Source organism: Gekko japonicus, unplaced genomic scaffold (genome assembly GCF_001447785.1).
Source record: "Gekko japonicus isolate JY-2015 unplaced genomic scaffold, Gekko_japonicus_V1.1 scaffold3901, whole genome shotgun sequence".
Lineage (NCBI taxonomy): Eukaryota > Metazoa > Chordata > Lepidosauria > Squamata > Gekkonidae > Gekko > Gekko japonicus.
In genome coordinates this window covers 1-12519 of record NW_015168777.1, presented here as the reverse complement: position 1 = coordinate 12519, position 12519 = coordinate 1, and the positions used below count along the sequence as shown (strand labels likewise).

Below are 12519 nucleotides of genomic sequence, written 5' to 3'. Positions count from 1 at the left end.
AGACTGGCCTCTGCTCCCACCTAGCAGTTGTTCCACATGCTCAGTTTGCCTGGATGCGAGCATGCAGAGGAGCGAATAATCGGCCAACGAGGTGCTGAGGAGCCCAGTGGTTCCTTACAATGAGGCTTCTGGTGGTGGCATTGAGCAATGGACATCTAGTCGGCGTGGAGCGTCAGGTCAGGGCTGCTGGTTGTGGTGGCTGTTTCAAGGTGGCGGCGGTCTGTTTCGCTTCTGGAGCGGTGCGGCCATGCCAGAGGCGGAAACAGTAGGTCGTATCAACAGTCTGTTCTGCTGGGCAGCGTCAGCAGACCGGTGGCAACATCAGGAGGCTCATGGAGGATTGACCGCTTGCCGCGGGGCCTCTCCATATATATAACCCCCACACACAGGATTTCCGTTAGATGGCAGTGGGTGAGGCTGCTAGAGCCCCAGTTTTTTGCGTCTATTGCACCTGTAAGACATGGTTAGTCCTTCCCCTCATACCCTTCAGCGAGTGGTGGATTAATAGGGTGGCTGTTTGGCTACAGGGGATTACAGGGGCCATTTTAGGCTGCACTGGATTTAGTAGAGAGGCGGCAATTTTGAGTGTTCTTCTTGTCGGCCTGCGGTGGTCATTTTGGGAAGGTCCCTTGGCCTGGTGGCCATGTTGAGGAGGGATTGTCTGGCAGCTATTTTAAAGCTCAGTATTTTAGTGTACATTATTGGGCAGCTATTCTGGAGGAGGAAAAAGGGCTTGTCTAGCATAAGCACACATGGCTAAGTGACACTTTGGGTAGAGACTGCAGGGCTTGGTACCAGAGCCATAGCATGTCATAGCGTGATAGCAGCTTACAAGGTTAATAATTGGGATGGCTGCTAGAAAGGACCAGGGGAAGGTCAAGGGGAAACAGCCAGCTCCTAAATGGTCTCCTGTGCAGCCTGTGCTGGTGGTCCCATCTGATGAAGAGGACGAGGACCCAGTTAATGCTGTGATCCTTCAAAGGCTTGAGGTGCTGGAGTGGCAGAGGGGCACTCTTCCAACAGGGGAGGGAGCTAAAAAAGCAAAGGGGGACTCTAATGCTTCCACCATTTCATTTCAGGTGCATGTTCTAGCCCGTTTGGCCTTTTTGGAGGTGATGGCGTTATCATCTGGGCAGCAAGGGCAGGGCACGGAGGAACGCCAAGTGGAGGTGTTTAAGGGCCCTCCTAAGAAGGATGATAAGGAGTAACCCACTGCTAAGGTTGCTTCATATTGACCATGGGGCCCCTGCCCGCAGGGCACTCCTGTGGCAGCCACGCACTCACCACCTGCCTGTTGTCCACACCAAGCAGGTTGGGGGAGTGGTGTTCCACCACTGCCCCCTGGGGTTTGGCCAGGATGGGGCTATACACATCCAAGTTCGGGGTTCACAAACCTAGGGGCTGTGTCGTATGACACAGTGTCTGCAGGGACCATACTATCTGGCGATTCTACCCTGCCCTTAGGTGATCACCTTTCTATCGCCATGAAGGAAAAGATCCTTAAGGGCGAGTATATTGATATATTTTCCTTGTTATATCGGGAATTTGAGAAAAAGGACAAGAAAGACCTTGACGAGCATGAGAAGGACGCTTGAAGAGGAAGGTGGTGGATAGAACTTGGGTGAACTGGTACATGGTGTTTTTAATTTATGCCACAGTGATTGTCAGGCTCCATCCATGGAGAGCAGTTGCGCTGCTTCAGTACATGGATATTATTTACAAGGCAGTCACTGATTTCCCCAGCCCGGTTTGGTCGCAGTACGACAAAAAGTTTCATATGCTTGCGGCCATGAATCTGGCCATGAGGTGGGATCGGATACACCCAGATTTATGGCTTCAGATTATGTCCACGACTAAGGCATCTGGGGTTGAGAGGTTGCATAGCAGGCATTCTGTTCATAGGCCTCAGAGTCAGTCGGCTACCCACACCCAGGTGGGGCAGGTGGTTCAGTGATGCCCACTTTGTTGGGAGTTCCTTCTGGCATTAGTGCCCATTATGCACAGGGCCCCATGCATTCTCTAACTGCCCTAAACCGAAAGGTCGGGGATGGTGGTAGAGGAGGGAAGTGTCCCGGAGGAGGTGGGGGCTACAAAGGGACCTAGCTTGATTAGGATAAAAGTTTTGGAGCATTGGTTGCGGGGTTATCCGAACCAAGATCGGGTTTACCTCCTGGAAGGTTTCATGTTGGGGTTTAGGATACCTTTCCAAAAATGTAGAACTCCGTACATGGCTCCTAATTTGAAATCAGTGCAAGGTATGGAGCAAATAGTTAGGGAACAAATCGCCAAGGAGTGTATGGAAGGTAGAGTCCTTGGTCCTTTCCCTTCCCCCCCAGTTGGCAATTTGAGGGTTTCCCCGTTGGGAGTTGTGCCAAAGAAGGCACCTGGAGAATATCGCCTCATTCACCACTTGTCTTACCCACGTGGGGAGTCGGTGAATGACGCAATACCTGAGGAATTGTGTACTGTTAGGTACACTTCCTTTGATTAGGCCCTGCGGGTGTTGCACAGCTGTGGACAAGAAGCGGAATTGGCAAAATGTGACATTAAGCGAGCTTTCCGCCTTCTTCCTGTCCACCCAGCTGACTTCGAGCTCCTCGGATTTGCTTCTGAGGGCAAATTCTACATGGATAGGGCCCTTCCGATGGGGTGCTCGGTGTCCTGTGCTGCTTTTGAGAGGTTCAGTTCCTTTCTGGAGTAGGCCTTGAGGTACAGGATGGGTCTCAGCAGTACTGCTCATTACCTTGATAATTTTTTATTGGCAGGAAGGAAGTGTACAGGTCAATGTGCCTTTTTGCTGTCCAGCTACATCAGTCTTGCAAGGGAGCTAGGAGTGCCTCTTGCACAGGAAAAAAAAAAGTGAAGGCCCTACCCCCATTTTGACTTTTTGGGGAATAGAAATTGACACGGTGGGGCAGTTCTGCAGATTGCCCTTGGATAAATTAACTGCGCTGCAGGCATTAATAGACACAGCTAGGGTAAAGAATAAGATAACCTTGCTCGAGCTACACCAGTTGGTCTGCTACCTCAACTTTGCATGCAAAGTTGTAGAACCTGGTAGGGCCTTTGTTAGGAGACTGTGTGAGTCTACGAAGGGTCTCCGCCTCTCCCATTATAGAACTAGGATCACCAAGGGGAAAGGGAATGACCTCCTTGTATGGAAGCAATTTTTGGATTCATACAATGGGGTTTCTATTTGGCGTGAGGACCTCCTGGCCGAAGCGGAGCTGCAGGTGGCATCTGACATTGCAGGTTCCTCCGGCTTTGGAGTATACTTCTGAGGGCACTGGTGTGCTGGGGACTGGCCTGTGGAATGGTTTCAGGCAGGGTGGGTCAAAGACCTCACCTTTCTGGAATTTTTTTCAACTGTCGCAGCAGTATGGATTTGGTAATGGGACTTTACCAACCACACCATCCACTTCTGGTTTGACAACATGTCCACAGTACACGTGATCAACTCTTTGACGTCTAAGTCCCCCAGGGTCATGGCTCTGGTCAGAGACTTCACTCTACAGTGTTTGCATAATAATATAATGTTCAAGGCTAGGCATGTGCTGGGAGTTAATAACAGGGTCGCTGACGCTCTCTCTCAGAAACAGATGGAGAGATTCTGTCAGCTGGCTCCAGAGTTTTGACATTAGTTCTGTGGGGTTTGACACATTGGCTTGTGGTTGTGCTGGGATTCTTGAGTTCTGTATCGGTTCTGTTGGGCTTGTTGTTGGCTCTTGACACAGGAGGCATTGACCAGTGGTTGCTGCAAGCATGCCTGTTTGTTTTTGTTCTGGAGGGAAAAAAGACTCCCTCCCATTGGAAACAATGGAAGATAGATGGAGTATCTTCTTTGGGGGCCCATAGAATTGGACCCCTGGCCCAATCTTCAAACTTGGAGGTTCTTCTGTGGACAGGCACAAGCAGCTGAGGAGCAACTGGGATGCTTCTGGCATAAACACAACACATTCTTCATAAAGTTATAATGGAGATGAATAATACTGGATTCCAAAATAAAACCTAGATCAGAATACCATACCAGTACTAGGATTCCCACCCCCCAAAAAAATCAGGAATAGCATTTTGTTAGCTTCTATATACTCATAGTAAAAGAAACTAATGCACACCACTGCTCATAGTTACATCTGTACTTATTCCAAATGCCATCCTATTCTCTTATACCTAAATTAGCATTTTATATGATAATATTTAGAACAAGTGTGCTACATTTTCCTCTCAGACACGTATACTGCAAACCTCTTGGCCAAACTGCTCAGAATGGCATTATAAAAGTTTAATCCATCCTGTCAAAAAGTTTGATTCTGGAATTGGAGCAGTTTTCTGACAGAAGGCAGTTATATAGTCTCCCAGTTCAATTAATTTTCCAGGACCTCATGGCAGCTATTAGACCATGGCTTTTATTGTTTTCTTTATTTGGGGGGGCCCCCTCCAATCTCTTGTACCCTTCACCCTCAGGGAAGGGCTACTTCCCCAGGCTGTCACACATTTCATAACGTCTTATTTAAAAATTGCATGGTACACAAATAGTTCCCTGCATTAGGTGAGGACGCTCTCCTTCTGCTGGTCCTGATGCAAGGCAGAGATACAGCCATCTTGCCAACATCTGAATATAGCTATTATTAATTTTTCATCCCCCACTTTCTCCAAGGAATTTGTTTAAGTATGCCAAATCAGTCATACAGAGCTAATGTACCTATTCTGATGAACCTGGACAGGTAAGGGCCTGTTATTTTTTATGAAAGAAACAACAGATAAATCACTAGAGACTGAAGTGGAAATGGTTTCATACTTCCAGTGGGCAAATCTTGTTAGATTGTTGTTTCGGGAACATGGCATATCCTTAAGGAATATCATTCTCCAAATCCGAAGTCAGCTTTCAAATAAGCATGCAAAAGCATTTGAATTATTATTTGGATGGTACAAATGAAGAGCACACTACAGTGGTTTTGCCAGTTCAGCTGAAATTCTAATTGTGAGATGAAACTTACTGGAGTTAAACTGGATGAAGAGAACACTGGAGCTTCACAAGCAAATCAAGAAAGGGAAAGTTGGTAAGTGGATTCATTTTCTAGGGTCCATTTGGGATACATCTGTATTAGAGTACACTGCTTAGTTTCTTTTCAGTTTCTCACTTATTATCTTAGGTTCTAAAATAATTGGATTACATAGAATTAATGGTATAAAGTGCTTTGCACACGTTGTGGTTACTGGGGCTCCAGTTTTTAAGAATAATGTTACAAGACCCCTACAATTTTGATAGAATCTGTTTGGGGGCACTGAATTTGAAGAAATATCTCCGCAGGATTATGAAGGGGTCACCATTGTGCAAGGTCAGACATGAACAATTCTGTCACTCCAGCAACACTGTGTGAACATGAAAGTCTTATACCAGTGTCTCTTTGGGCCATAGGAACTCTAACATCCACACAGCACATCTGCTTACTGCAAGTTCTCTTTCAGTCCATCAAACATCTTCCTTGATTAGAGCAATGTGGACTGAAATCAACGCAGATATTTCCTTCACACTTCCTTACTTGCATTGGGGATCTGTGGAATGATGGGTCAGGCATTCTGACTGGAGAAATCACTGTGGTAGTGAGACTATTGTATTATATAACCCCCAAGATTTTCTTAGACAATGATGAGGGGGGAAAACACTCCAGTTCAGTTGCCTGTACAGTGTATCCCCATCTCCACCCCACTAATCTGAAAGCATCTGTAAAATGCATTAGCTATGAGTAACTTCATAAAAGTAAGCACCGACGCACCCCTCCTCATGCTACAGAACACCAAAATTCAATATACTTCATACCTCTGAGGGCGGAAAGAACCTCTTCATGTATCTGTCTCTATATATGTTAACTTACCATTTCTACCAGGAGCTCATGGCTGCATAACTGACTCCTCCCTCCACACATATACACATAGGTCATCACATAAACCCTGTGAAGTAGGTTAGGCTGAGTATGACTGACCCAGAGAGCTTTAAGCCCGACTGGGACTGTTCTGGGTTTTCCCGGTCACACTGCACCAACTGATGCGGGAGCATACCGGGGAGGAGGCGCAAGGGAGCATTCACACTGTTGGCCCAGAGGCACAGCTGTAAGTGGCTTTTTCTGATAATCCAGTTATGTGCAATTATGTGCTCCCTACTGGATTGCAGATTTTCGCGTTCACACTTCCGGGAAGCGGGATGGACACAGGATAATCGTGTTTTCCAGGGTTTGATACCACTTTCACCTGGTATCTTTTAAACTCTGGAGGAAAGTGTTATAAGATGGGTTGAGTACGGCTGGGGAATGCCTGACAGATGTGCCTGTGTGAACGGCCTCTTTAATCCGTTTGTGAAACATTTCTGGCTTGTGCCTATATTGGGGCAAACTGTCAGTCTGAACTTGGCCATTATGTGTGTTTTTCAAAAACAGGGAGAAACAGAAAAAAGAAAGGGGACAACAGGAAAAAAAGGGCCCAAAGAGATTTAAGAACACTGCAAGACTCAGTGGATACTAGTCAAATCAACAGGTAAGATTTCAGTCTTTCCTCAAGTGTCACCATTTGTGACAGCTTTCTGGACAGGGGAAAAAATGTATGAAGTTTTAGGAACACAAATGTTTTCACCATGGTACTCCTGAAGGGCTCATTTCCCATATCCTATAGCTGCTTCAAGTGCATAGCTTCAATATGAGTCTATAGGCTAAGATTCTGATATGAAGTCTGTTTTAAATCAATTCTGTTTTGATCAAAATCTCACCAAGTTCTGTGAGACCAACAGCAAATATCTGTTGTCGTCATCCCAAATGGAAAGGTCTATATATGGAGAACACAATGGAGAACACAATACATGAATTTCAATGGAAATTCAAAGAACAGGTGTGTCCCAATTTCTGCAATAATTCTGCTTAGTAGCTGTCCTATTAGAATTTCCAGGATCTCTCATTTTGAGCTGGCACAAAGGGCTGTTGCCTCTTTTCCATCTTTCCGTCCTAACAGATTAAGCCATGAGAAGAAATCAGAGCATGGTGAATAACTTCCTGTTGTTGGGATTCTCTAACCTGCTGGACCTAGAAGGCTTGTTCTTTACTGTATTCCTCACCATCTATCTGTTGACTCTGACTGGGAACAGCCTAATAATCATTGTCACATTGACCGATCAGACACTCCACAATCCTATGTATTTCTTTCTTAGGAATCTCAGCTTTCTGGAGATATGTTACACCTCAATTACTGTTCCCAAAATGCTTGGAAATCTCCTATCAGAGGACAAAACCATTTCATTCCTTGGCTGTGCTTTTCAAATGAGCATCTTCCTCATCATAGGGGCAGCTGAGTGTTACATTTTGGCTGCCATGGCATATGACCGCTATGTGGCTATTTGTCAACCCTTGCATTACACTCTTATTATGAGTAGTAGAGTATGCTATGAGCTGGTTGCAGCCTCCTGGTTGGCTGGTGTTCCAGTGCAACTTGCCCAGACTTCCTTGGTTTTCACCTCTTATTTTTGTGACTCCAATGAAATAAACCACTTTTTCTGTGATATCCCTGCAGTGGTCAACCTTATATGTGGAGACGTCTCTATAAATGAGCTCGTAGCCCGAGTGGAGGTTGTATTACTTGCAGTAATCCCTTTTGCTTTGGTCCTCATGTCATATGTATGCATTGCTTCCACTATTCTGAAGATACCATCTGTAGAGGGGAGGTGCAAGGCCTTTTCAACATGCTCCTCACATCTGATGGTTGTGGTGGTTTTCTATGGCTCTGGAATGACAGTGTATCTGAAACCAAAGTCAAGTCATTCTCTGGATACGGACAAATTCCTATCACTCTTCTATACCGTCCTGCCACCATTTATAAATCCTCTTATTTACAGTCTAAGGAACAAGGAGGTGAAAGAGGCACTTGGTAAAGTTTTTCTCATTCTTCACCCATGAGAAACGAATGAACACAGAACACATGGGAATAATAACATGCAGTAATATTCCTGCTCAGTAAGCCCAGGTATAATGATTGCCGTTTCGGCTGTCTTGTTATGTGCATATAGCATGCTGAAAGCTTACTGCCAGGGATATTTCTCCCTTCTCAAACATGAATTCTTGGAAATGTGTGTCTAATATGTGTGTATAATACATGCATTTACTATGATTCGGGAAAATGTCAGCCTAGGAGTGACTTTGGATATTTCACTGTCTACAGAGGCCCAGGTTGCCGCAGTTGCCAAGTCTGCCTTTTATAATCTCCAGCAGATCAGGCAGCTGGTTCTCCCATGCAATGGTCACTTCCAGGCTTGATTACTGTAACTTTACAGCTTACCCTTGAGGCTGATCTGGAAACTCCAGCTGGTGCAAAATATGGTGATACCAGTGTTCCCTCTAAGCTAAGTGTGATCTAGCTCACAGTTTTTTAGCCTCCAGCTCATACATTTTTGTCTTAGTTCAGGAAGGATGGCCCCAGAGCAAACTAATCTATGCAACAGCCAAATCGCTTGCTCACAACTTGAATGCCAGTAGTTTACAAAGTAGATTTTTTGCTCACAAAACCCCACAGCATAGAGGGAGCATTGCCATGCTTGCTGACTGTGATGTCTGTGTGGGCGTGCATTCTGCTGGTGCTTCACCAATTGCACTGACACCAATTGGGTACCAGATCCATTTCAAGGTGCTGGTGTTGACCTTCAAAGCCCTATGCAGCCTGGACCAACATATCTAAGGGATCGTCTCTCCCCATATGTGCCCCAGAGAGCTTTGCACTCCACAGACCATCAGTTGCTGGTTGTCCCTGGCCCAAAGGACATTTGCTTAGCCTCAAACAGGGCCAGGGCTTTTTCCGCCCTGGCCCTGGCCTGGTGGAACTTGATCCCGATTGAGATGAGGCCTGCACAATTGAGCTGTTCCATCAGACCTTCGGTTGAGGTAGGCATCCACCAGTTGGCCTCCCTGCTGCTATCTTGTAATGTTATACTGTCATTAACAAGATCTCTATGGTTCAGCTGTGGCCCAGTCGTTCCCAGCTATTAGGACCACTGAACTTGTAGCCTGTTGCAATGCCTACCTTTTAACTGTTTTAACTGTTTTTATTGTTCTGATATTCTTTAACTGTTTGAATTATTGTAATTTTTGTTGTTGTTGTGACCCATTCTGGGATATAAATGTAAATAAATAAATACATGTGATGTTTTGGTGTCACTGTATCTTGTTCTAATATGTTGCTCCCCTGTGTGGATAGGTAGATCCATGCACCAGGGCCAGGCATATCTATTTATGAGGATTCTTCAAAATCTGGGGTTTCCCCAAGGGTCTTATTAGTAATCTAAATTTTATTTTGAAACTGTATGGATGACAAAAATTAAACCAATTCTGATTTCAGTCATCATTTTGTGTTCTTATAGCCACCACAATGCATGGTGGAATGCCCATCTTGTGTCAGGATGACAAGGAGGAGGATGCAGTAGTGGCATTGATGAGTGGGAAGGGCAATGGCAGGTGTGGATAAGGCTACTAACGAAAGGGGCAACAACAGTAATCAGAAAAAAAGAGAAGCAGCACCAATTGTAGAAAGGAACAAGTAAGGGAGAATAAGGAATTTCCTTTCTGCTGTAATTCTTTGGCACACCCCTGGTCACACCCTCTCATCCAGACCTGCTTCACAGTGTTGTTGTGACTATAAAATAGAGAAGAGAACAATTTCCCCTTTGGGGACACACACACACACACACATCTAACTTTGGCTGCAGTGTTCAAAAAGGGATGCTCACTCTTTAGATGTTTCCTCTAGTATTGTTTCAGGAGGCAATAAACTATTGGCAGAAGGCAAAATTGCTCATTCAATATTCTAACTACTGTTGTATATGGTGAGCACAGGAGGTTCATTGTTGGCAAGTGGAATAAGCAGGGACAGAGCCCCTAGTCTATAACAATAAAAGGATCCATCTATCTGCAACATGCATAACTCATCAGAAAATGTAGGAGTCTCCTGGCAACTGGCTTCAGGGTGAACATGAGAGTTGCAGTGCCAAACATGAAGTGAAATGGAATATCCCAGCCCATACAGTTCCCAGAAACTCTCAACATGATTTACACTGGTAGGCACAAAAATTGGAACCTCAAAACTGGCCTCTAGCTACAGAATGATGGTGAGAGTTGTAATGCCCAAAATGAGCATCATTGCCCATATTATCAATGGAACGCCCCACTCCCTCAATTGCTGTGGAAACAAAAGTTGTCCATGGAAGGCATAATTCATCCAAAAAGAAAGCTATGCGTTTGAAAATAGGCCCAAAAGTTCAGAATGATGATGGGAGTTGCAGTGTCAAAAACAAAAGGGACAGGAGCATGACGGTGCTGCGGGAGCGAATGGTGGAGCCCGAGAATGCCATCACGGTGACTCCCCTGTGGCCCGAAGACGACTACAGCCCTCGGGAGTGGTGAGGGGGAGCCCTGCACTTCCCAGGGCAGCCCGAAGGAGCGGCCCCCATGGAGCGTCTCTCGGCTTGCCTGATGTGAAATGAACGGGGGCTCGGTTTCAGCATTGCGGGGGGGTAAGGGCTCCATGCCGTACGGGCCGGTGGACTCGAGGATTTTCATTTCGCAGATCGCAGAAGGGGGTGCGGCACATTGGGACGGCACCCTGCATGTGGGAGATAGGGTCCTCTTGATCAACGGGATAGACGGGGTAGACATCCAGGCAAGCACTGCAACCCTAGAGTTGGATTCGACTGGCTTTCAAGCAAGGGAACCTTTACCTTTAAACTTTAAAGGTAAGACGGGGTGTTTTGCGCATGCGTGAAGCTCACCATTCTGTGGATGGCTGCCTATGCGCATGTGCAAACTGAGGTTTTTTTTAAAAAACCAATGCCCGCTGCATGTGAACGGGCATACAGCGATGGGATCCGCAGACAGGAGGTAAGTGTGATCGTGTTTCAGCCGGCATAAACTGCACCGGTTCCAACTGGTACAGTTTATGCCGGCTGAAACACCCCGTCTGAACGCACCCAAAGGGTAATCAGTATGTGCCAGCAGCTATAAAAGTGTTTGCACACCAAATTAGCGTGAAGCTACTATATGGTATTCCTATATGGATTACTGCTTTTAATAAAGCAGTTGAACAACTTCAATCCAAATTCCTGCGGAAGATTCTGGGGTTGCCTTCGTGCGTATCTTATGCTGCCATTTGTTTGGAGCTTAACTTGAGCAAATGTGTAGAACTTATTTGTTGGCTCGTTTTAATGTTCTCCCCTCTGCTATTCTTGGGGGGAGATATAAGAAAATCCCTCATTCAGAAAGGTTTTGTGGATGTAATAGAAGAGAAATAGAAACTGTTGAGCATGTACTCTTAAATTGTAAATTGTTAAATGACATTCGAGTGGAATTTATAGAATCCCCCCTTAAGGTTGGTAGCAGGCCAACCGGATAGAATCAAGGTACATTATCTCCTTGCTTCACAAGATCCGGAGATAATTGAACTGACCGCTAAGTTTCTTCATGGTTTTATAAAACGGACTCACATTAATGAGTCTTAATTTTTAAATTTAAAAACTCAATTTTAAAGTTTAGAATTCAAATTTACTTTATGACTCAGGCATTTTTTTATGGCCAAATCTATCTTGTGACAACTTGAGTTATGTTATAGGCCTGATATATCCTTGGAATGGTTTACCATGACTATCTATTTTATAATGTCTATTGGATTGTATTAATATTGGGAATTGCTTCTAATATTGTATGCCAATAAAAGTTATTTGACTTTGATATTGTTATTTTAGCAATCCAAAAAAATTATGCTGCTAGCCTAAAAAAATTGAAAATGATTAAAAGTTATGTACAATTTATATTTTCACATTCCTACAGGGAACAGAAACAGTAGTTTCTGTATTGCTTATCACCAAAATGGCACAAAGTTTACATGTAATTCAGATGTCCCAAATGAACTGTATCCTAAATTCTTTAAACTTCCCAAGAAACCAACATCAGTGCACATCTACAAGTCTGTATAATCAAAAATCTTTGACTCCTCAGTGACCTTGGCAGGGGCAAACCTCTTGTGAATGTTGCATGTTTTCATACTACTCTGCTACCACATTAGATTGAAAATTCCCCCCCCACACACACACCAGAACATAAACAAACTGGATGTCCGGAATACATGAACCAGTTCTATTTCACACATATTCCCACTCATAGTCAGGTATAGAATCGTACGTACAAACAAGTTCTGCAAACTTGATTCCAGAGCTAAGTTAACATTGGCGGCTGCTGTATGAAAGGGGACTGTAAATGAAGCTGACATAATGGGAGGGAGGATTCGTTCACATTATCACTTCCTCTTAGGGAATTCCAACTTCTTTACACAACTCTGATTATTTTTCACCCCCTCCAAAAAAAAAGCCTTGTCAAATGTATACTATAGTCAAACAAGGTAAATCTGACTGTTGAACATATTCAGTATAAAATTCTCAGCATTCCCACCAGCTGCAAGTAGAGAGCTGGGGTAGCTTGTTTACAGGCTCATAGAATTCAT

At 44.7% G+C, this 12519-nt stretch overlaps 1 protein-coding gene across 1 annotated transcript; it reads left to right on the top strand.

The window, feature by feature from the left end:
• The first annotated feature begins 7007 nt into the window (after window positions 1-7007).
• LOC107114236 (olfactory receptor 10A5-like) lies at window positions 7008-7937 on the top strand. The gene has a single exon (XM_015415677.1). It carries the CDS (start codon window positions 7008-7010, stop codon window positions 7935-7937), a length of 930 nt encoding a protein of 309 aa, XP_015271163.1.
• Window positions 7938-12519: the final 4582 nt, after the last annotated feature.